At 26.2% G+C, this 21,111-nt stretch overlaps 1 protein-coding gene across 1 annotated transcript in view; it reads right to left on the bottom strand.

Moving 5' to 3' along the window:
- Positions 1-13,953, bottom strand: part of LOC117169961 (kinesin-like protein KIF3A) — a 20,333-nt gene extending 6,380 nt beyond the window's left edge. The window contains exons 1-6 of the mRNA XM_033356472.1: positions 13,844-13,953; positions 10,098-10,510; positions 6,260-6,450; positions 6,018-6,157; positions 3,087-3,284; positions 16-392 (exon numbers count right to left, since the gene is read on the bottom strand). Coding sequence (XP_033212363.1) covers positions 16-392; positions 3,087-3,284; positions 6,018-6,157; positions 6,260-6,450; positions 10,098-10,510; positions 13,844-13,858 — 1,334 coding nt within the window. The 5' untranslated portion in view covers positions 13,859-13,953. The remainder of the gene's footprint in view (positions 1-15; positions 393-3,086; positions 3,285-6,017; positions 6,158-6,259; positions 6,451-10,097; positions 10,511-13,843) is intronic.
- Positions 13,954-21,111: the final 7,158 nt, after the last annotated feature.

The following is a 21,111-nucleotide window of genomic DNA, read 5'->3' as shown; positions in this document are numbered from 1 at the left end:
TGGATAATATCTTACTGGGTGCATTTTAATTCAGTCACATTGTCATCAGAATTCTTATCATCTTCTAGAATTTCATCAACTTTTTCTCGATTTAATTTATCTTCCAGTTCTTCCATCGACATCATTTGACTTTTTCTATGCCTTGCCATTCTTTCCCTCCTTGTTTCTCCAGTTTCCTCAGAATCATCAGAATCCTCTTCTGAAATTTCTGCACCATTTTCCTCCAATTGTTTTCGCAATTCTTCTATTTCGACTTGAAATTGTCGAAGAAGTGCATCTTTGGGATCTTCATTTATTCTTGCTCGATTTTTTATATTTTTGGCTCTATTTGCATAACGCAAAGTGCTTATTGTCTCCTCATAATTGAAGTCTGCTGGACTTATATTAGCACACTAAAACAAACAAAAAATGTGATTGCAAAGATTGAAAAACCAGATGACAAATTTATTTAAAGGAATCTGTATTATAATCAGAGATATTTTTTCTGAAAAAAGATCTACTCTCGTCGATAAAATCAGTTGAAAATATTCCTTTGAGTCATTTTGAAATTAATAGAAATTTGTAAAATCCTCTTATATCTTTGAAACAATTGAAGGTCCAATAAAGACACTTAAATTTTGAGAAATTCTTTGAAATTTTTTTAAATCTTTGGTAATTCTAAAAAATGTGTTTGGAAACATTGGGAAACGAGACGAAAATTTTACTTAAAGGAATCTGTATTATCATCAGAGATAGTTACCTTCAATCAGTGTAGCTATCTTTTTCACTACTGTGAAAATAGAAATCTACCTATCGATCAAGTTAACACTTTAAATAAAAGAAAATACTTAACGTTATTACAGACTATAGATCGAAAATATATTTTTGTTTAATTTTAAAATTAAAGTTTTTCTGAAAAAAGATCTACTCTCGTCGCTTCACTGGGAATCGGTTCAAATCATTGGTAGTTTTACGAAATTCTATCAAATGTCTTGAAATGCATTGCAATCTTTTAATATAATTTTTAATCTTTATTTTTTGAGCGTTTTTCAACAGCATATTTAACTATGATATTGCCTGTGAAAACATTGAGATAAATCATTTCGGATGTCTGACTTTTTGATTGGTGGCGTCAGAATTTAAAAAAATTAATTTTTAAAAAGTTATGATTGTTTATTTAACAAAAAACGTGAACTTTCGAATGACAGCATTTTTTCATTTCGCATTTTGGCATTGAAACAATAGGCCGATTTTTCAGATTTGCATATTTTTTACGTCCATGGACTCTAACCTTCAAAATGTAGTGGTAGGTTTTGATTTTAAGATGGCGGACCAAAAATAGAGGTCGAAAGCCAACATTTTTGGCTTATTTTGGTATTTTTGCATAGACCTATTTCTAATTGATAAAAATTTACTAAAATTAATAAACGGGGGGTTTTTGGGTCGCTTATCATGAACCTGATGTTAGATTTTATAAATTCAAGATGGAGGCTCCAATATGGCGGCTACAATTTTGCAAAATCATTTAAAAATGATGAAATATGATGGCAACAATTTTTCGAAATCATTCAAAATTTATGAATATTCGTGCATAGGATTTTTTTTTGGATCTTTGATCATGAATTTTCTATTAGAATTCATAAATTGAATATGGTGAATCTACTATGTCTGCTCCTAGTGTCTAATTTGATTAAATATAATTGAAATTTTCTTATCATAAGCTCGTTTTTAGTGACCAAAAAAACCCCTATATACAAATTTTCATAAATTTTGAATGATTTAAAAAAATTGTGGACGCCATATTGGATTCGCCATCTTGAATTTGTGAAATCCGACGTCAGATTCATGATCAGCGACCCAAACAAACCCCATTTATCAAGTTTAGTGCATTTTTATCGATTACAAATAGATCTATGCAAAAATGTAAAAATGAGAAAAAATGCTGGCATTCGATCGCTATTTTGCGTCCGCCATCTTGAAAAAAACCTCCCACTAAATTTTGAAGGTTAGAGTTAGAATTCAGACATCCGAAATGATTCATCTCGATTTTTTCACGAGCAATATCGTAGTTTTCTTGAATATTCGTTCAACTTATTTTCCAGACCTATCTCAAAATCCCTTCAAATCTTTGGAAATCCTAAAAAATTCTTTTAAATCGTTTTGAAATTGATTAAATAACTTGGAATGTTTAGAAATCCGCACGAAATCGTTACATTAAAAACCGTAAAAATATATTAAAATGAGTAATAATTTGAAATTAATTAAATATAAATTAGATTGAACGTATTAATTAGAGTTGCCTGAAACAGGCAAGAATTCCTAGAAATATCTGAAATCTCCAGGAACCCCTTGAAATTTAATTACACATACTTCCCAAATTTTTTTCAAACTCCTCTGGAATCTTTGGAAAACATACAAAATTCTTTCAGTGCGCTTAACATTTTTCGAAATTTTGAAAATCCTTTAGAATTATTAAATTACCATAAAATTTATTCATGGAAAATCGTAAAAATCGATTTAAATAAAAAGAAATAATTTTAAATTCCTCGAATATTAAAATTACATTAAACATCTTATTCATTTTCGAGTTCTCTAAAAATAGTTTAAATCCCTATAAATATTTTTAACCCTTTGAAATCTTTGGAGATTCAATAAAATATTTTATATATTGTGAATTTATTTATATGAATTAATTACTTACTTATAATTTATATAATTAATTAATTTAATTTGATTCAATTTATTGAATTTAATTAATGATAATATAATAAAATATAATTTCTTTCGAAATCTTTGATATCCTCTAAAAATGCTTGGAATGTTTTAAAATCTTACAAAATCTCTTGCAATCTGAAAAAATTTAAATCTCTTGAAAACCATCTAAAAATGATTTATTTCTATACTTATTTTCTTATGAAGATCTTTCTAGAACCATAAAAAAAATAAAAAATTTATTATACAAAAATATTTATAGACCTCTGCTTAATTTTTCATAATATTTTTTTGCAAGGGGGGATTAAAAGGGATTTCAGGAGTACTCAGCTTCTCGATTACTACAAAAATTAAATAATTATTTAAATATTTGAATAAAAATGTGTTCTTCTTACCATGAGAGTTTTGGAATTGCCACCTAGGGAATCTTGCAGCAACCTCGTTAATTTTGAATTTCTGTAAGGCACATGGGAACTTTGACCATCGACAAGGGCAGAAATAACATTTCCTAATGTTGATAACGATAAATTAATTTTTGCGGCTTCCCTCAAACGGAGGCCACTTGCTTTTGTCTTGCTTTGACGTTCTGAACCCTGAAAATTTTTTTAATTTAATAAATTATATCAAGTTTGCGGACATTATTTAATTCTAAATTATTTATACCTATTTAAAAAAAGAACTATTTTATTTAAGAAAAAATATTAATAAAAAGTGTCCGCATATTAAGTGACGGTCTGATAAAAAAATTAAATTTAAATCCGTGTTGATACTTTTAAGATCAATAAAATCGATACTAACAAATTTAGTAGTTTCATTTTCAACCTAAGAGTTGAACTTTAAAAAAAAAGAGTTGAATTAAAAAAAAAAGAGTTGAATTTTTGACAACAAAGTTTATTTTAAGCCAAGAGCGATGCATTTTCAATCAAGAAGATTGAATTAAAAAAAAAAAACAGTCGAATTTTCGACCAAAAAAGATGCCTTTAACAATCTAGTTAAGTTTTCAACAAAATAATATAACCATTAATGAAATAGTTGAATTTTTCACCAAATAGATACATTTTAAACCTGAAAAGATGAATTTTCAACAACAACAAAATATAACAGTTAAATTTGCATTAAAAAATTAATTTTAGCAACAAAAAAAATTTTGAACTAGTTGAAATAAGCGAAAAAAAATAATCTTAACGAAAAAGTTGAATCCACAACCACACAGATGTTTAAAAAAAAATGTTTATAAAACAGTTAACTAAATATTGAACCGGGGAAAAAAATTTTAACAAGAAAGTCAATTTTTGATCAAGACATATGAATTTTCAATGAAATAATAGCATTTTGAACTAAAAAAAATTCCCAGAAAAAAAGGATTCAATAAATTTTCGGTTTAAAAAAGCGAATTTAAAAAAAATTAATTTTCAAGCAGTTGAATTCGACTTAAAACGGAAAATTTTCTACAAAATAGTGGAACCCTAAACCAAAATTACAAATTTTTAACAAAAAAGATTAATTTGCATCCCAAATAGACGAATTTAAAAAAAGGATAAATTTTCTATCAAATAGGTAAATTTTCTACTTATAAAGAAAAAATATTCCACCAAAAATGGAATAGCTAAATTTTTAGATAACAAATTTAATTTTCAACCAAAAAGCGAATTGTGAACAGAACAGTTGAATTTAAAGAAAATTAGTTTAAGTTTTAACTAAATAGTTCAATTTTCAACAAAAAATACGAATTTAAAAAAAGCTAATTTTTAACTAACTAGTTTATTTGTTCAATTTTCGAATCAAGTTGCTGAATTTCATACAAAACAGCTGAATTTTTAACACAAAAGTATAAACTTTAACTAAAATAATGAATCTTTAAACATACTAAATTAGTTTTTTACAAAGTAGTTCAATTTCACACCAAACAATTGATTTTTCGACCATTTAAATGAATTATCAACAAAAAATGTTAATTAATATTTTAAAATGTTTAATTTTCAATCAAATACAGTTGAATTCGGATTTATTTTCTAACAAGCAGATCAATTTTTGAACCAGAATATTAATTTTCTTAAAGAAACACGGATTTTTAACAAAATACATGATTTTTTGACGATAGTCTACCAACAAAGACAAATCTTCAACAAAATACATGAATTTTCCACTGAAACAGATCAATTTTTAACCAAACATGAAATAGTTAAATTGTTAAGCAGAAAAATTAATGTCAATTTTCAATGAAAAGTGTGATAACAACATTCTTATGTCTTTTCAATCAAAAATAACTAATTTTTTACTAAAAGCCTGAATCTAAAAAAAAGAGTGTTTAAGACTGTACGAGTAGTTCAACTTTGAACCTATTAGCATAATTTTTAAAACAATCAATTTTCAACGACAAATTTAATAGGACATGCCTGTATGAAATTGTTTTAAATTTGGTATATAAAACAGTCGAATTAATCAAAAAAAAACATTTTTAACAAAAGAATTAAATTTTGAGCTAGGGAGCGCATCATTGACAACTGAAATTTAGTTATTGTGAATTCTCTTTAGCTAAAGCTCCTTCAGCTTTAACGAACACATTCTCATCCCGAGTTCCGTGAGAAAAAAATTTAACAGGAAGTTTTCAGATCTAATTCAAAAGAAATGTTCTTATTGAACATTTTATTTTACCTTGTGTATTTAAAAAGACTAGATTTGTTTATTTGTAATGTCATTTTTCACGGTTAAAACAAAAACCACGCGTTTGAAAAATAACTAATAAAAACTCTTTAGATCCTTTTTGGATAAACAACTTTTTCGTTTTCATTTTTTTTTTGCATATCTTAGCCGAAAAAGGAAATTTTTTATTTTTATTTGCATTTTTCTCGATTAAACACAAAAATTGATTCATCTTTCTGATGTGCAAAATTTTGCTTCTTCACCAATTTTTCATACTTCTTATAGTTTTAGTGCCGAATGAAATTTTTTATTTTTTAAAAAACATTTTTAATCGATAAAAAATACACATTAGTGATAATTGGTTGGATAACGAACTGTTTCTTTTTTTATGCCTTTAAAACGTAATTCTCTTAAAATTTAAGCGAAAAAAAGAAAGGGAAGTTTCATAAAAACAGGAGAAAAATAAAAATTCTTAAAAAAAGGTAAAAAAAATTTGTGGAAGGCTCCCAATTTTTTAAGTTAATGTGCGGTCTAAGTTCATTTTTAAACTATATCAATGTTCTCAAATGAAAAAAGCTGAAAATAACGTCATCTTATATGTGAACGCTCCCTAAATAGAATAAAAATAAAAATATTGAAAACTGTAAATTTATTAATAAATTTAAATCTAAAAATTTTCTTACAGCCAAATCAACTAAATGAAGCTTTCCCATTTTCACGTGCTGTTGCCCATCTTCTCCAACTTGACTGGATTCCACAGTGATTGTGAAAATTGCATGGGATCTTGAACTTGATTCATTCATTGCGGTTGCCCCTACGATACCTAAAAAAATTGATGCAAATTTAAATAAAAAACTTTAAGAAATGGTCTGTTTTTTACCATTCGTTTTTTATACAGGCAGATATATTTGATTATCCAACATACGATTTTTATTTCCAAGAGTCATAATTCTATCCAGATCATCAGCATTATTGACGACGTATGCACTGAGGTCCTTGACAAAAACCCCAATATCTGCCCTCTCTTTAACTTCCAGTCTAATATTCTGATCTTTTCCTAACAAATCCCTAACTTCTTCATTGTATATTTCTAAAAAAGTCGCTCGCACCAAAAACCTAGAAAAAATATATATTAGGAGAAAAGTTGAATTAATTATTTAAATTTAAATTATAGGGGAACTCCATACCGGATTAAGAATAGACAAACATTCACATCGATGATTAGAGTAACTTTACATAAATTTCCCAAAATTTAATTTTACACATGTTTATAAATTTTTGGAAATTTTCGGTCATTTATGGTAATTTTAAAGGTAAATAGGTAAATTACCATGAATTACCCAAAATTCAATTTTAAACATTTTTATAAATTTCCGGAAAATTATTAAATTTTTTAGTAATTTATGGTAATATTACAGGTGATTTGTGGTAACTTTCCATAAATCCCCTAACATTCAATTTAAAAATGTTTATACATTTCTGGAAATTTTCGGGCATTCATGGTATATTTACAGGTGAATATGGTAATTTACCATAAATTACACAAAATTCAATTTTAGGCATTTTGATAAATTTCCGGAAATTTATAAGGTTCTCGTGTAATTTTACAGGTAATTTATAGAAACTGAAAATAAATCACTCAAAATGCAATTACAAAAATGTCTATAAATTTCCGGAAATTTTTGGTAATTTACGGTAATTTGAACATTTATATATGGTAACTTTCCATAAATTACTGCAAAATTTTATTATCTGCTACTAAAGTTCCCTTACATTTCTTACGGTGAGTGGATCGTAAAATGCGAGCTCATAGATGTATAATTTTCATTATTCACCTTTGACGTCACTTTTTACTCCTTAGGGAGTAAAAAGTAGAGGCTGAGCCCCATTTCATAGGCGTCGAAAAGGACTAAAATCATTTATGTGTCATAAAAATTAAATTTTAAATTTATCAAGGAGAAATATTTTATCAAAAATGGAATAGCTACATTTTCAGATAAAAAAAAAATTCATTTTCAAACCAAAAAGCGAGTTTCTGACAAAAAACAAGTAGTTTAATTTTCAACAGAAAATATCAATATTCAGCAAATAATTTAATTTTTAACTAAATAATAGTTTAATTCTTGATTTTTCAAGCCAAGAAGATGAATTTTTATTAGGATGATGAGTCCTGAAGCATAACAAATTAATATCTCACAAAGTCGTTCAATTGCAAACAAAATAATTGATTTTTTAACCAAAAAAATTAATAAAATTTAGTGAATGTGAATTCCCTTTTGTTAAAACTTCATCGGCTTCAACGAACACATTCTCATCACGTCTATCTTCAGAAAAAGAGGTTAAAAGGAAATTTTCACATCAAACCAAATACTGTGGCAATTATTATAAAAACATACTTTTAAATAAAATGCAGTTGAACCCAGATTACATTTCAACCAGGCAGTTCCATTTTCAACCAAAATGGAAGGATTTTTAACCTAGACGATTGATTGTCTACAAAAAGACGGATTTTCAACAAAATACATTTTCCACAAAAAAAAATTTTTTTAATGTTTAACCAAACAGTTAAATTTTCTACCTAGAACATTAATCTTTTACCAAAATAGCCAATTTTTCAACAAAATTATAAATTTGTCATTAAAATTGATCATATTTTGACCAAACATGAAGTGGTTAAATTTTCAGACAGAAAAATTAATTTTCAAGTAAAAAAAAAAAAAATTTAAGGAAAATGATGAATACACAATTGAAAAAAAACTTTTACTGCAAAGATAAATATCTTATACAAAATTGAACATTTAAATTTTCATTTAAAGAATTACTTTTCAACGAAAAATAACTCATTTTAAATCACCAAAAGTATTAAAAATTTTCAATAAAAACCGTTTAATTCAAAACGAAAAAAACAACAAATTGCAACAAACTAGTTAAATTTTGAACTAAACTGAGAAATTTTATGCTAAGACCATAAATCTTTAATCAAAAAGCCTAGAGTGCGCACCGCCAACAAAAGACATTTAGTGAATATGAATTCTCTTTTTTTAATGCTCCTTCGGTTTCAACTAACACATTCTTATTTCTCATCACGTGTCTCTTCAGAAAAAAAGGTTAAAAGCAAATATTCAGATCTAATTCAAAAACAATTTTTAATTGAACATTGCATTGTACCTTGTTTAATCGTTTAACCCAAAATATGAATTTTAAATAAAATGATGACTCCGGAACCATCAAAAAATAATATTTTACAAAATAAAGTAAAACTTTTCAATAGCCCTCCCTTCTATAACCCTTCCGAGAATTGACGCCGCTCCGCAGGTTAATGTAACAGGAGCTGCGCGGGGTCTGCGGTTGTCACTCAGACGAGCACTTAGGCGTGAAAAAACAAAAGCGGGTTGATCTATAATGAGTTAGTTCCCACCCACCGTAAGCCCCAAAATCGGCGCTATAGATGAGTTTTACTGTAATTTAATTGCAAACCAAATAATTAATTTTTCAATCACAAAAATAAAATCTCAACAAAACATGTAGTAGTTAATATTAAAAAAAAACTAGTTTTAAATCTAATACAGTTGAATATAGATTTTTTGTTCAATCAGACAGTTGCATTTTTAACCAAAACGGATGAGTTTTTAACCAAGAAGATTAATTTTCCATAAAAAAGACGAATTTTCAACAAAATGCATGATTTTTCAACGATAAAAGATCAATTTTCTACCAAAGAAATAGATGAATCTTTAACTAAAGAGTTGAATTTTCAAACAAAATGAAGAATTTTCCACTAAAAATAGATAAATTTTGACTCAAAAAATAAATAGTTCAATTTTCAGGCTGAAAAATGATTTTTTAAGCAAACAATGAATTTTTAACGAAAATAATGAAACTTCATTAAAAAAAATAAACTTTATTTAAAAAAGTAAATTTCTAATAAAAAATGGGATAGTAACATTTTCATTTAAAAAAATGCTTTTCAACAAAAAATCTTATTTTTAATGAAAAGCCTGAATCTGTTAAAAAATTTGTTAAAAATCTGTAAAGATCTGTTAAAAATTGAATAATGGGTAATTTATCGTAACCATAAATGAGAGAAAGTTTTAATAAATTTCCGGAAAATTATAGACATTTTTAAATTGAAGTTTGGGCAATTTATGGTAAGTTACCATAAATTACCTGTGATATTACCATGAATGACCAAAAAATATCATAAATTTCCTGAAATGTTAAAAATTTTTTTAATTTAATATCGGATAATTTATGTTAACTTACTTTACTTACCCGTAAAATTACCAGAAATTACCAATAATTTCCATAAATTTCAAAAAAAGTCATAGACATTTTTAAATTGAATTTTAGGCAATTCATGATAAGTTACCAAAAATTGTCCTTAAAAGTACCGTAAACCATGCTTCTTTTATTCAAAATCTAATATGGGCTGAAACCAAGACTCTATTTCGAGAAATGTCAGAAGTCATCCAACTCGTACTGAAAACATACACTCGTCGAAAAATTCCCTCTTTTCACCCTACGTGCATCATATACTATTTTAACAAAATAAATAAATTTTGAACTTGGCCGCGCACCATCGATAACTGAAATTTAGAGATTGTGAATTCTCTTTTGTTAGAGGTCGTTTAACCCAATTAAAGGTTTGTCTGACAACAAGTTGAAAAAAATGGTTGAGTTCTAAAAAAAAGTAAGTAAACCGAATGTTTATCTTTCGTGAATCCAGGATGAAGTTTACCATTAGAGATACAGATTTAAATTACTTTCGATTTTCATCGGCCTTTGCAATATGTCCAAAAATGTGAGCAAAAGTATTTGGAATGATGCCTCTGACCTGCGGAGACGTTTTTTCTCCAGACATAGTATAAGTCTTTCCAGTTCCAGTTTGCCCATAGGCAAAAATTGTTCCATTGTAGCCTTGCAAAACTTTTTCAACGATGGGACGAGCAGTTTCATTGTAAATATCGACTTGGGTTGAATTTGTATCAAAAACCGCATCGAAGGAAAATACTTTAGGGGGTTCACCACGATTGGCGTTTTCTATTGTTATTTCTGCATTTAGGGTGTCAATTTTGGTTATTTTTTTACAATTATTTTCCAATTCCTTTTTACTTAGTGGTCGAACTCGTACCACCACTCGCACATTTTCAAATTCGCCGAGTTTGGCTGCATTATCCTAATTTAATAATAAATTAGCAAATATTTCAATTTTCAACTCAAGAAATAAATTTTCAACCAAAAGTAGAATGTTTACATTTTCAGTCAAAAATATTAATTTTTACAACAAAAATGCCAACAGAATAGTTCAATTTTTAACCGAAGAGTTCAATTTTCTACTAAAATGATGAATCTTCAATTTAAAAATTGAATTTTCATGAAAGTGGTTCAATTTTTTATTTTAAGCGAGAAATTTTTAATGAGGATTTATTAAATAAATTTTCAATTGAAAGAATTAGTTTTTAACCTAAAAAAAATAATGTTCGACTAAGATCATGAATCTACAACCAAAAAAATTGAATTTTTCACCAAATACTTTATACAAGTACTTTCATTTTCAGAAAAAAAAGTTCAATAAAATTTTAAAAATGATGTAACTGTTGATATTTTTTGAACAGAATCATTTTAATTTTTGTAAAAAAATTGGAATTCAAGAAAAAAAAACTTATGAAAATTAATTAAATTTTCAACCTAATAGTCGAATTTCTAACAAAATAGTTGAACTCTCAACAAAAACCAATTAATCTTCAACCAAGCAGATTTTTAACCAAAAAAGATTAATTCTAAAGTTACAATTTTTAACCAAAATCATTAGATTTCAAAGATACACGTTTTTAACGATTTTAGGTTATGTTAGTGTTTTTTCATAAAAACTGGGTATTTTACATATTTTAAACCATAAATCATAATAATTTGAACAAATTTATAAGCTTTTTTTCACAATTTTCGATTATGCTGGTGTTTTTAGATGGAAGTTAGTATTTCTAAGACAAAAAAAATAGATTTTAAAGAAGATGGATAACTTTAACGTTTATGGGTGATGTTACGGTTTTACATACAAAAATGGGTATTTTAGAATAAAAGGCACTATAATTTAAACAAAATTTGGAATCTTTAAACAAATTTGGAATATGTTAGAGTTTTTCGTCAAAATGTTGTATTTTTCATATTAAAAAGAAAATTGAAAGAAGATTTATAAATTCGAACAAATTTAGGTTATGTTGTCATTTTACACCAAAGAATCGAATTTTATAACCAAAACCATTACATTTCGAAGAAGAGTACAATTTTTAGCAGTTTTTCTAATAAGTTTTCCTCGTAAGAAATTATGGGTATTTTTAATAATAACTTATTAGGTTTCAAAGAATATTTACAATTTTTTAGGAACTTTAGGGCTATCTTCGTGTTTTTTACCTGAAATTTGTTTTTTCAAATAAAATATGATTAGATTATTGATTTTTGTTGAAAATAATAAAATTCAGGTGCTTCAATCAGAAATTGAAATTTTTAAGAACGAAATTGTATTTTAAAGAAAATTCACAACTTTAAAAAAAAAATTAAGGCGATGTTTTTGTTTTAAGTTGGAAATTTATATTGTTAAACAAAAAATTATTTAATTAAAATACCATTATTCTGGATTGTAACAATAAAAATTTAAAAACTAAGAAAACGCCAGATTTTATTACAATTTTTCGTCGAAAAAAGATTCACAACTTGTTACCAATTTCAGGATATGTTAGTGTTTTTAGTCGAAAAATAAAATATAGTAAATACATTAAATTTAAAGAAAATTTATAATTTCAGAACAATTTTAGGTTACGTTTGGATTTAACATCAAAAATTGGAATTTTGAAACGCAAATCCTTATACTTTGAACAAGATTAGGAATTTTTGTACAATTTTTTATTTTTTCAGTGTTTTTCATCGGAAATTGGTAGTTTTAATTTTTAATTTTTTTATTTCATGGCTCGGAACGACTGAAGAATGACAAAAAATAAAATTTTCAAATAATAAAATTCTCGAATAATAATATTCCCGAATAATGAAATTCCCTAGTGATAAAATTCCAAAATGAAAAAATCCCAAAATAATAAAATTCCCGAATAATATAATTTCCGAATAATAAAATTCCGATATTAGAAAATTCAAGAATAATAAAATTATAGACAGAAGAATTGTCTTTTAATGAAATATCTGAACTAGAAAATTTACCAATAATAAAACTCCCTGAACACAAAATTCCTGAATAATAAAATTAGCAAATTATGAAATATCCGAACTAGAAAATTCTCGAAATGTAAAATTCAAGGATCTAAACAATTAAAATGTTGTTTATAAAACTTATCTATTTATTAAAAATTCAATTATCAAATATTTTCATGGTAAATGATTATTTTTAATGTTTAAAGTTTCTTAAGTTATTTTTGAATTTGAAAATATAATTAAAAAAAAATTGTATCTGATAGAAATCTATTTTTTTAACTATTGTTATTGTGAATCCAAAAAGAAAAGAGATTTTTTTTGATAAAAATATTTGATGAATGTTTTATTAATAAATAAATAATATTCACAACAAAACATTTTCAATTGTTTGAAATCGGGAATTTTCATAAACATTTTTATTTGTAATTATTTTTTCGGAAATATTTTATTATTGTATTTTAATTTTAAATAAATAAATAACATTTATAACAACAAATTTCAATTTTTTGAATTCAGGAATTTTCTAATTTGAATGTTCTACAATTTTATTATTCGGGAATATTATAATTCAGAAATGTTATTATTCGGGAATTTTCAAATTCAGTAGTATTATAAACTATCGAGAATTTGATTATTTGGGAATATTCCAATTTTGAAATTTTATAATTAGTTAATGAAATTATCCGTGAATGTTCAAATTCCATAATATTAAGAATTGTCAGGAATTTTATTATTCGGGAATATTATAATTCGGAAATGTTATTGTTCAGGAATTTTCAAATTCTGTACTGTTATAAACTGGCGGGAATTTGACTTTTCGGGAGTTTTCCAATTTTGGAATCTTATGATTCGGGAATTTTCAAATTCGGTAATATTAGAAAGTGTCGAGAATTTAATTATTCGAAAATGTAATGATTCAGAAATTTTATTATTCGGGAGTTTCCAAATTCGGTAACTATTATAAACTGACGGGAATTTTATTATTCGGGAATTTTCCAACTTAGGAATTTAAATATTCGCGAATTTAAAAATTTGGTAATATTAGAAAATGTCGCGAATTTTCAAATTCAGTAATACTGGAAACTATCGGGAATTTTCCAGCTCGGGAATTCTGTAATTCGGGAATTTTTAAATTCCGTAAAATTGTAAACTGTCGGGAATTTTGTTATTCGTAATTTTCCAACTCGGGAATTTTATTTTATGGAATTCCTCAGTCGCCCCCATGACTCATACAGGTGGAGAGTGAGAGTCATTCATAATCCAAACAATGGGAAAGTTTGATCAAGAAAAATGTTTATATTATACAAACCCTGGTTCCTGACATTGCCTAATTCTTTATTAACAAATAGGACACAAATTCACTGTATAATAATTTTTCTTGTTCATAAAGTAATGTTAGATACTTTCCAAAAAGTCATGCAGGCCACGAAAACTTCAACTTAAGCTTCAAACTGAATTTATTGGCGCTGTTCTGCCAACGAACGTGCCAAATGGATCGATACATCTGCAACGACGATCCTGGGGTAAAAGGGGAATCACGAATACAAGTTCATTTCCTATCGGTAAGGGGGCCATCCATAAACTGCGTAATCAATTTTGGGCTATTTTTAAATTTTTGCCTCCCCCCCCTCCCCAACCGTGAAAGTAATTTACCACAAAATTCTCTTAAAACAAAGGAAATAGAATGATTTTTTCACGGAAAAGGGTAAATAAAAAGAAAGTAATTTCAATAAAATTAATGTAAACACCATATTGAATTCAATGTCATAGACTTTAAATTTTTAAGATTTTTTGCTAACAGAGATGAATTTTCAGGAAGAACATATTAAGTCTGAACTAAAAAGTCGGATTGAGAACCAAATAATTAAATTTCTAAGCAAAAGAAACGAATTTTCAAAAAAAGTATTTAATTTTTAAACAATCAGATAAATTTACAAAGCAAAAAATTTTTTTTTCGAAATTTTTTGAATTTTCAATAAAATTGTTCAATTTGAGACAAGAAAGATGACTTTCGTGGCCTAAGAGATGAATTTTTAATTCAAAAGGGTAAATTTGTCAATAAAACAGTTTTTTAAATTCGGTATTATTATAAATTGTTAGCAATTTCATTATTCAAAAATTATCTAACCTAGGAATTTTATTATTAGAGAATTTCCAAATTCGGTAATATTGTAAACTGTCGGCAAGTTTATTATTCGGGAATCTTCAAACTCGGTAAAATTATAAACCACCGGGAATTTAATTATTCGAAAACTTTTCAACTTGTGAATTTTATTATTCAGGAATTTTCCAATTCGGTAGCATTATAAACTGTCGAGAATTTTATTATTCAACAATTTTTCAACCCGGGAATTTTTCAAATTCGGCAATATCATAAACTGTTAGCAATTTTATTATTCGGGAATCTTCAAATTCGGTAAAATTATAAACTGTCGGGAATTTGATTATTCGAAAACTTTTCGACTTGGGAATTTTATTATTTGGGAATTTTCAACTTTCGGAATATTTTCAACTGTCGGCAATTTTATTATTCAGAAATCTTCAAATTCAGTAAAATTATAAGCTGTCAGAAATTTTATTATTCGAAAACTGTCCAACTTGGGAATTTTATTATTCAGGGATTTTTAAATTCGGTAACAGTATAAACTGTCGGGAATTTTATTATTCGAAAATTTTCCAACTGGGAATTTTCAAATTCGGTAATATTATAAACTGTCGGCAATTTTATTATTCGGGAATTTCCAAGTTCGGTAACATCATAAACTGTCGGGAATTTTATTATTCGAAAATTTTCCAACCCGTAAATTTCATTATTCGGGAATCTTCAAACTCGGGAACATTATAAACTGTCGGGAATTTTATTATTCGAAAATTTTCCAATCCGGGAATTTATTATTCGGAAATTTTCAAATTCAGTAACATTATAAACTGTCGGAAATTATATTATTCGAAAATTTTCCAATACGGGAATTTTATTTTTCGGGAATTTTCAAATTCCTTAACATTATAAACTGTCGGGAATTTTATTATTCGAAAATTTTCCAATCGGGAATTTTCAAATTCTGTAATATTATGAACTGTCGGTAATTTTATTATTCGGGAATTTCCAAATTCGGTAACATCATAAACTGTCGGGAATTTTATTATTTTAACATTTTTCTATCCGGAATTTTTATTATTCGGAAATCTTTGAACTCGGTAAAATTATAAACTGTCGGGAACTTTATTATTCGGGAATTTTCAAATTCGGTAACATTACAAACTTTTCGGAATCTTATTATTCGAAAATTTTCTAACCAGGAATTTTCAAATTTGGTAATATTATAAACTGTCGGTAATTTTATTATTCGGGAAACTTCAAACTAGGTAAAATTATAAACTGTCAGGAATTTTATTATTCAAAAATTTTCCAACTTGAGAATTTGATTATATGGGAATTTCCAAATTCGGTAAAATTTTAAACTGTCGGGATTTTATTACTCGAAAACTTTCCAACTTAGGAATTTTATTATTCAGGAATTTTCAAATTCGGTAATATTATAAACTATCGGGAATTTAATTTTCAGAGAATTTTTTAAAATTATAAACTCTTGGGGAATTTTATTATTTGGGAATTTTTAAATTCGGAAAAGAATGTTGGATTTTTAATCCAAAAGGGCGAATTTTTCAATAAAAACAGTTGAATTTGCTACTAAAAAAATATGAATTTATGAAACGCATTATCGGACCCATTTTGAACAAACAGATCGAATTAAAAAAAAAAAGACACAAGAAAAACGGTTGAATTTTCAAGTCAAAGACATTTTGTGCAAGACAGTAAAATTTCCAACTAGAAAATTTGATTAAAAATTTTTTTATATTTTTAAATTTTGGTGGTTTTAAAAAAATCAGAAATGATAATTATTATTTTATTGGGTTATTTGATTGTATCTTTTCTTTTATTATCCTCTTTTTTCAATCAACATATAACTGTCTCTAATGAGCCTTTTATAATGTTATTCATAAACATATTTTTCTCATTTTAAATTTTAACTTCTTTTATGCACATTTTTTCTTTTTTCTTCTTTCAGACACATTTTTTCTGACTCAAAAGGTCTCAAAACGTAAATATTTGATGAAGACCGATGAAGTCCAATTTTACATAAATCTAATACCCTCTCATTATAGGTAAAAAATATTCGAATTTTTGTTTGACAACACATTAGGTATTTTTGGATCGAGAATTTAGTTAGCTACAATAATAAAAATTGATTATTGATAGACAAAGCAACCTAGTTCAAAATGATCAGTAACAGTTTGTAGCCAATCAAGTTCTCGATCCAAAACCATACCTAATAAATTGTCAATCAACAATTTTTAAATTAAAAAACGACGTTAAAAAAATTGTCGACTTATCCTGACTCTCTCCTACAAAACATTGTTGAGTATACCTTTAAGGTCCGAAAAATAATTTTTATAAATATTTCCACTATCATATTTTATACCTATTTCTGATTAAAATAAATATTTACATTAAAGCCTTGTTACAAAACTAATTGGTATTGTTTAGACATTAAATCAACTAAATCTGTAATTTGCATAATCGAATTAGCTTTTAGAATTTAAATAAAAAATCCTATGAGAAAGACAAGTTTTTTTGCGTATTCTGTATGCAGAAATGGGATTCTTTCTTTTTAGTAATTGGATTATTAAAGGGATGCTAGTTGCAATTTTTGAGAGCACAAGTTCTCCATTGTCTCGAAAGGACAAAAACAATTTCGACTTGCTTCCTTCATTTTCAGTCGTATAGTAGCATGCGTAGTGAGAGTTACTCAGTGGGGTAGCACCCTTCTTTTATAACAAATGCAACCCCCATATAGTCCCGCTTGTGATTAGTTCAGAATCCATATCCCCGACGTATATGCACGCTTCAGGATCGCTTGGAAAGCCTGCAGCTGACGATGATAACAATACCTTCCCCATTTTAGGGAAGCTAAGTTTTCTAGACTATAGCTGCGGATTTCTAAAACTATCTATAATATACTATAATTGATATATAAAAGCTATTATCACTATTAAAGAATTTGAAATCAGATAAAATTAAGCTCAACTCGGCAAAATGTTTGTTTGAATCAAGCAAACACTTGTTTGAACCTATTTTGAAGATAGAATTTCTTTGAGATGAACAATGGTGTATTTCAATCAAATAAGTCTGTTTGGATTCAAATATTTATTTCAAAAAATCAAATATTTGTTTGAACCTGTACCAAAGAAACATTTTTCAGATCGTCTTTTGGGCAAAAAAAACTTTTATAGTCGAAAAGTTATCCTTCTTAGTTGAGGAAGAAAGTTTTGATTAAAAATTTTTCTTCGGGTTAAAAATTGAATTATTTCCTAAAAAATTCATCTTTTTGTATTCTGAAAAGGATTTGCTTGTACTCAAACAAATGTTTCTTTGAAAAAACAACCATTTGTTTGACTCTATAGCAAAGATAGAACTTGTTTGATTCAAATCAAATTTCTTTGAATTGAACAGTGGGGTATTTGAATCAAATGTATATTTGTTGAATTTAATCAGAAAATGTCTCTTTGAATCAAAGAAACTTTTGTTTGACCCTATATCCAAAATAGAATTTTTTTATTCAAACCAAATTTCTTTGAGTTAACCAATGGGGTATTTAAATAAAATAAGTTTGTTTGGAATCAAACAAATATTTATTTCAAGAAATCAAATTTTTTGACCCTATATAAAAGAAAGAATTCGTATGATCAAAGTAAACATTTTTCTGATGGTCTTTTGGGAAAACTTAATTTTTTATAGTAGAACATTTATTTTTCTTAGTTAAAAAAGAACCTTTTTGTTACAAATTTGTCCTTTTGGATTGAAAAAAACTCTTTTTTATAAATTTCATCTTTTTGTACTCTGAAAAAGATTTGCTTGCACTCAAACAAATGTTTCTTTAAATAGAACAAACATTTGTTTGACCCTATATGTAAGAGATAATTTGTTTGATTCAAATAAAATGTCTTTGAATTAAACAATGGTAGGCTTTAATCAATCAATACTTTTTTAATTCAATGCAATATTTGTTTAACCCTATATCAAAAAAAGAATTTGTTTGATTCAAGGAAACATTTTTCGGATCATCTTTTAGGAAAAAAAATATTCTTTTATGGTAGAAAAGTTATCTTTCTTAGTTGAAAAAACACCTTTTAGTCAAGAATATTACTTTTTTGGTTAAAAATTGAACTCTTTTCTATCTATTTCATCTTTTTCTACTCTGAAGAAGGTTTATTTGCACTCGAACAAATGTTTCTTTAAGTCAAACAGTTGTTTCACCCTATATCAAAGAAAGAATTTGTGTGACTCAAATAAACTTTTTTTGAGTTGATCAATGGTGTATTTGAATCAAATCCATTTTTTTTAATTCAATGAAATATTTGTTAAACCCTATGGCAAAGAAAGAATTTGTTTGATTCAAAGAAACATTTTTCTGATCATCATTTGGGAAAACATTAATCTTTAACAGTAGAAAGGTTATCTTTATTAGTTCAAAGAGAACCTTTTTATTAAAAATTTAAATTTTTTAATCAAAAACTCAACTGTTTTCTAAAGAATTCTTGTCTTTGCATTCAGAAATTTTTTTTATTTGCGTGATACATTTTCTTGACCTTATATCGAAGATAGAATTTGTTTGAGTTCAACAATGATGTGTTTGAATACAATAAATATTTGTTTCATTCAATCAAATATTTGTTTAACTCTATGTCAAAGAAGAAATTTGTATTGTTTTAATAAAAAAATGTCTGATAATTCTTTGGGAAAAAATTAATCTTTTATGATAGAGAATTCATTTTGGTGTTCGAAAATAAACTTTTTTGTAAAAGATTTAGCTTCTTGGGTGAAAATTTGAACAGTTTTATAAAGAAACTTTTGTTTGACCCTTTATCGAAGGTGGAATTCGTTTAATTCAATTCAAATTTCTTTGAGTTAAACAATGGTCTGTTTGAATAAAATATATTTGTTTAATTCAGTCAAACATTAGATTGAATCTATATCAAAAAAAGAACTTGTTTGATTCAAACAAACACTTTTCTGATCATCTTTTGAGAAAAAATTCATCTTTTATGGTAGAAAAATCATCGTTCTTGATTCAAAATGAATTTTCTTGTTAAAAATGTAACTTTTTGGATTAAAAATTGCACTGTTTTTGTAATAATTCATCTTTTGGCACTCAAAAAACGATTGGTTTGAATCAAACAAACATTTGAGTCTATATTGAAGATAGAATTTCCTTGATTCATACCAAATTTCTTTGAGTTAAACCACGGTGTATTTGAATCAAATAAGTTTTTTTTCAAACAAACAAATATTTGTTCGAATAAAACAAATATTTATTCAAATAAGACAAATTTTTGTTTTGCTATATCAAAGGAAGAATTTGTTTCCTAAAAAAAAAACATTTGTCAGATAGTCTTTTGGTAAAAATTAATCTTTTATAGTAGAAAAGTTATTTTTCTTAGTGAAAAAAGAAACTTTTTGTTAAAAATTTTAATTTTTGTGTTAAAAATTGAACTCTTTTTTAAAGAATTCATCTTTTTGTACTCTAAAAAATGTTTGTTTGCACTCGAACAAAAATACTTATTCAAAAATAACTAACCTTTTTTTTATATCAAAGATAGAAGTTGTTTGATTCAAATAAAATTTCTTTGTGTTGAACTATGGTGTTTTAGAATTAGATAAATATTTGTTCACTTCAATCAAACGTTTTTTGACCTTATAAAAAAGAAATAATTTGTTTGATTCAAGAAAACAATTTTCTGATCATCTTTTGGGAAAAAATTCATCTTTAATGATAGAAAAATCATCTTTCTTGGCTGGAAATGAACTTTGTTTTTAGTAAAAATGTAACTTTTTCGGTCTGAAATTAAACTGATTTCTGAAGAATTGATCTTTTTGCACTCAGAAAAATGACTTAAAGAAACATTTGCTTGACCCTATATCGAAGGTAGAGTTGATTTGATTTAAATCTAATTTTTATGAGTTAAAAAATGATGTATTTGAAGAAAAATAAATATTTCTTTGATTTAAACAAATATTTGTTTAGTTCTATATGAAACAAAGAATTTTTTCATTTAAGGACGTATTTTTCTGATCATCTTTTGGGTAAAAATACATCTTTTATGATGGAAAAGTCATCTCTCTTGGTTCAAAATAAACTTTTTTGTTAAAAATTTAACTGTTTTCTAAGGAATTCATATTTTTGCACTCAGAAAATTCTGTTTGAATCAAAGAAAATTTTGTTTCACTCTATATCCAAAATAGAATTTTTTTATTCAAACCAAATTTCTTTGAGTTTAAGACTGGTGTATTTGAATCAAACCAGTTTTGTTTAAATGAAACATTTTACTGATAGTTTTTTGGGACAAAATTAATCTTTTATATCAAAGAAGTCATCTTTTCTGGTTGAAAATAAACTTTTTTGTTAAATATATACCTTTTTGGTTTGAAAGTTGTAGAGTTTTCTAAATAATTCATTTTTTTGCATTCAGAAATTTTTTTTTAATCAAAAAAATTTTGTTTGACCCACTATAAAT

Source organism: Belonocnema kinseyi, chromosome 3, assembly GCF_010883055.1.
Source record: "Belonocnema kinseyi isolate 2016_QV_RU_SX_M_011 chromosome 3, B_treatae_v1, whole genome shotgun sequence".
Lineage (NCBI taxonomy): Eukaryota > Metazoa > Arthropoda > Insecta > Hymenoptera > Cynipidae > Belonocnema > Belonocnema kinseyi.
Note: the sequence above shows the minus strand (reverse complement) of the source record. Positions and strands in the feature narration are given on the sequence as shown.